This window comes from Lathyrus oleraceus, chromosome 2 (assembly GCF_024323335.1).
Source record: "Lathyrus oleraceus cultivar Zhongwan6 chromosome 2, CAAS_Psat_ZW6_1.0, whole genome shotgun sequence".
Lineage (NCBI taxonomy): Eukaryota > Viridiplantae > Streptophyta > Magnoliopsida > Fabales > Fabaceae > Lathyrus > Lathyrus oleraceus.
In genome coordinates, this window is record NC_066580.1 from 179,589,164 (window position 1) to 179,590,678 (window position 1,515).

The window sequence follows — 1,515 nt, forward strand, 5'->3', positions numbered from 1 at the left end:
TTGTTGTGTTTTGACTAGGTAGTCTATAGTGCACTGGTCATGTAACACTTGAGTTTATGGGATTATTTGTATTTGTTTTGATATTGGGAGATATTATTGTGCTCTCTTTTATCTTGTTCTTTGGATATGTTGTTTTTAATGTTGAGTGGCCTTAGAGCCCAAAACGATATTTTGTGGTAGATAATTTATGGGAATCATCACTAATTACCATTTATGAAGAGAGATCTTATTCCGCTGTGTGAGTTTGCATGTTGGTTATTTGGTTTTGATTTATAATTCGTGTTACTTGTATGTGACCATGGCATGTGTTATTTCTGGAAGAAGTAAATGTGATGCCCTCGTGTATGCATACTTTAATTTACTCTGATTATGCAATTGTATGTTGTATTTGAGTAGTAGTAGTTTGGGGGGTACATTAATGGTATCACAACATGGTCAGTCATTTGGCCAGGTTATGAATTTGTTTGATTTTGTTGTATTTGATTTGTGTGTATGACACAATCGATACAGTTTGTTTAACAATCCTTGTTGTTGTGGATATTTGGTTGGTGTAGCAGGAAGATGGTTGTTGGAAGGAATAATGATGCGTTTGCGGCGACATTGACCCTGTTGGCTGGTGTCATTCTGCAAATGAATGTTGGTGATCAGGAGCGTGATGCTGATGAGTTCCGTGCTTTGGGGAAGTTCCAGAGGAACAATCCTCCAAATTTTGAAGGAGCTCATGAACCTGACAAAGCTCAAGAGTGGTTGAAGGCGATTGAGAAAATATTTTGAGTTATGAACTGTTCAGATGCGTAGAAGGTGCAGTTTGGCACTCATATGCTTGAGAAAGAAGCTGAGGATTGGTGACGCAACACTGTTCAGAGGTTTGAAGAGGATGGCATTGAAGTGGCTTGGGCACTTTTCCGTGATGCTTTTCTGGAGAAGTATTTTCTAGAAGATGTTCGTGGAAAGAAGGAAATTGAATTCCTTGAGTTGAAGCAAGGTAATGGTACCGTAGCTGAGTATGCTGCAAAGTTTGAGGAGTTGATCAAATTTTGTCCCCATTACAATACTGCTAATGCTGAGAGATCCAAGTGTCTTAAGTTTGTGAATGGCTTGAGACCTGATATCAAGAAGGCAATGGGTTACCAACAGATTACGAGATTTTCTGAGTTGGTTAACAAGAGTAGGATCTATGATGAGGATAGTCGTGAGAGTGTTGCTCATTACAAGTCCTTGCATGATAAGAAAGGAAAAGGGCAATTCTGAAGGAAGTCGTATGATGGTAAGAAGAAAGCTGGTGATGGAAAGAAGCCGAGTGAAGGAGGATCTCACACTCCTGTCAAGTGCTTCAGATGTGGTGTTGAGGGACATCGTGCTCCTGAGTGTCCTAAGGGCGATGTGACTTGTTTCAAGTGTGGCAAGCAAGGTCAAAAATCTTTTGATTGCAGAGTTGGTTCGAATGTGACTTGCTACAACTGTGGTGAGCAAGGGAACATTATTACCAAGTGAAACAAGCCGAAGAAGGAGCAA

The 1,515-nt window shown here is 40.1% G+C and overlaps 1 protein-coding gene across 1 annotated transcript; it reads left to right on the forward strand.

The window, feature by feature from the left end:
- The first annotated feature begins 561 nt into the window (after window positions 1-561).
- LOC127122510 (uncharacterized) lies at window positions 562-1,251 on the forward strand. The gene is made up of 2 exons (XM_051052830.1): window positions 562-753; window positions 865-1,251. The coding sequence occupies exons 1-2, from the start codon at window positions 562-564 to the stop codon at window positions 1,249-1,251; spliced, it is 579 nt and encodes a 192-aa protein (XP_050908787.1).
- The last annotated feature ends 264 nt before the right edge of the window (window positions 1,252-1,515 follow it).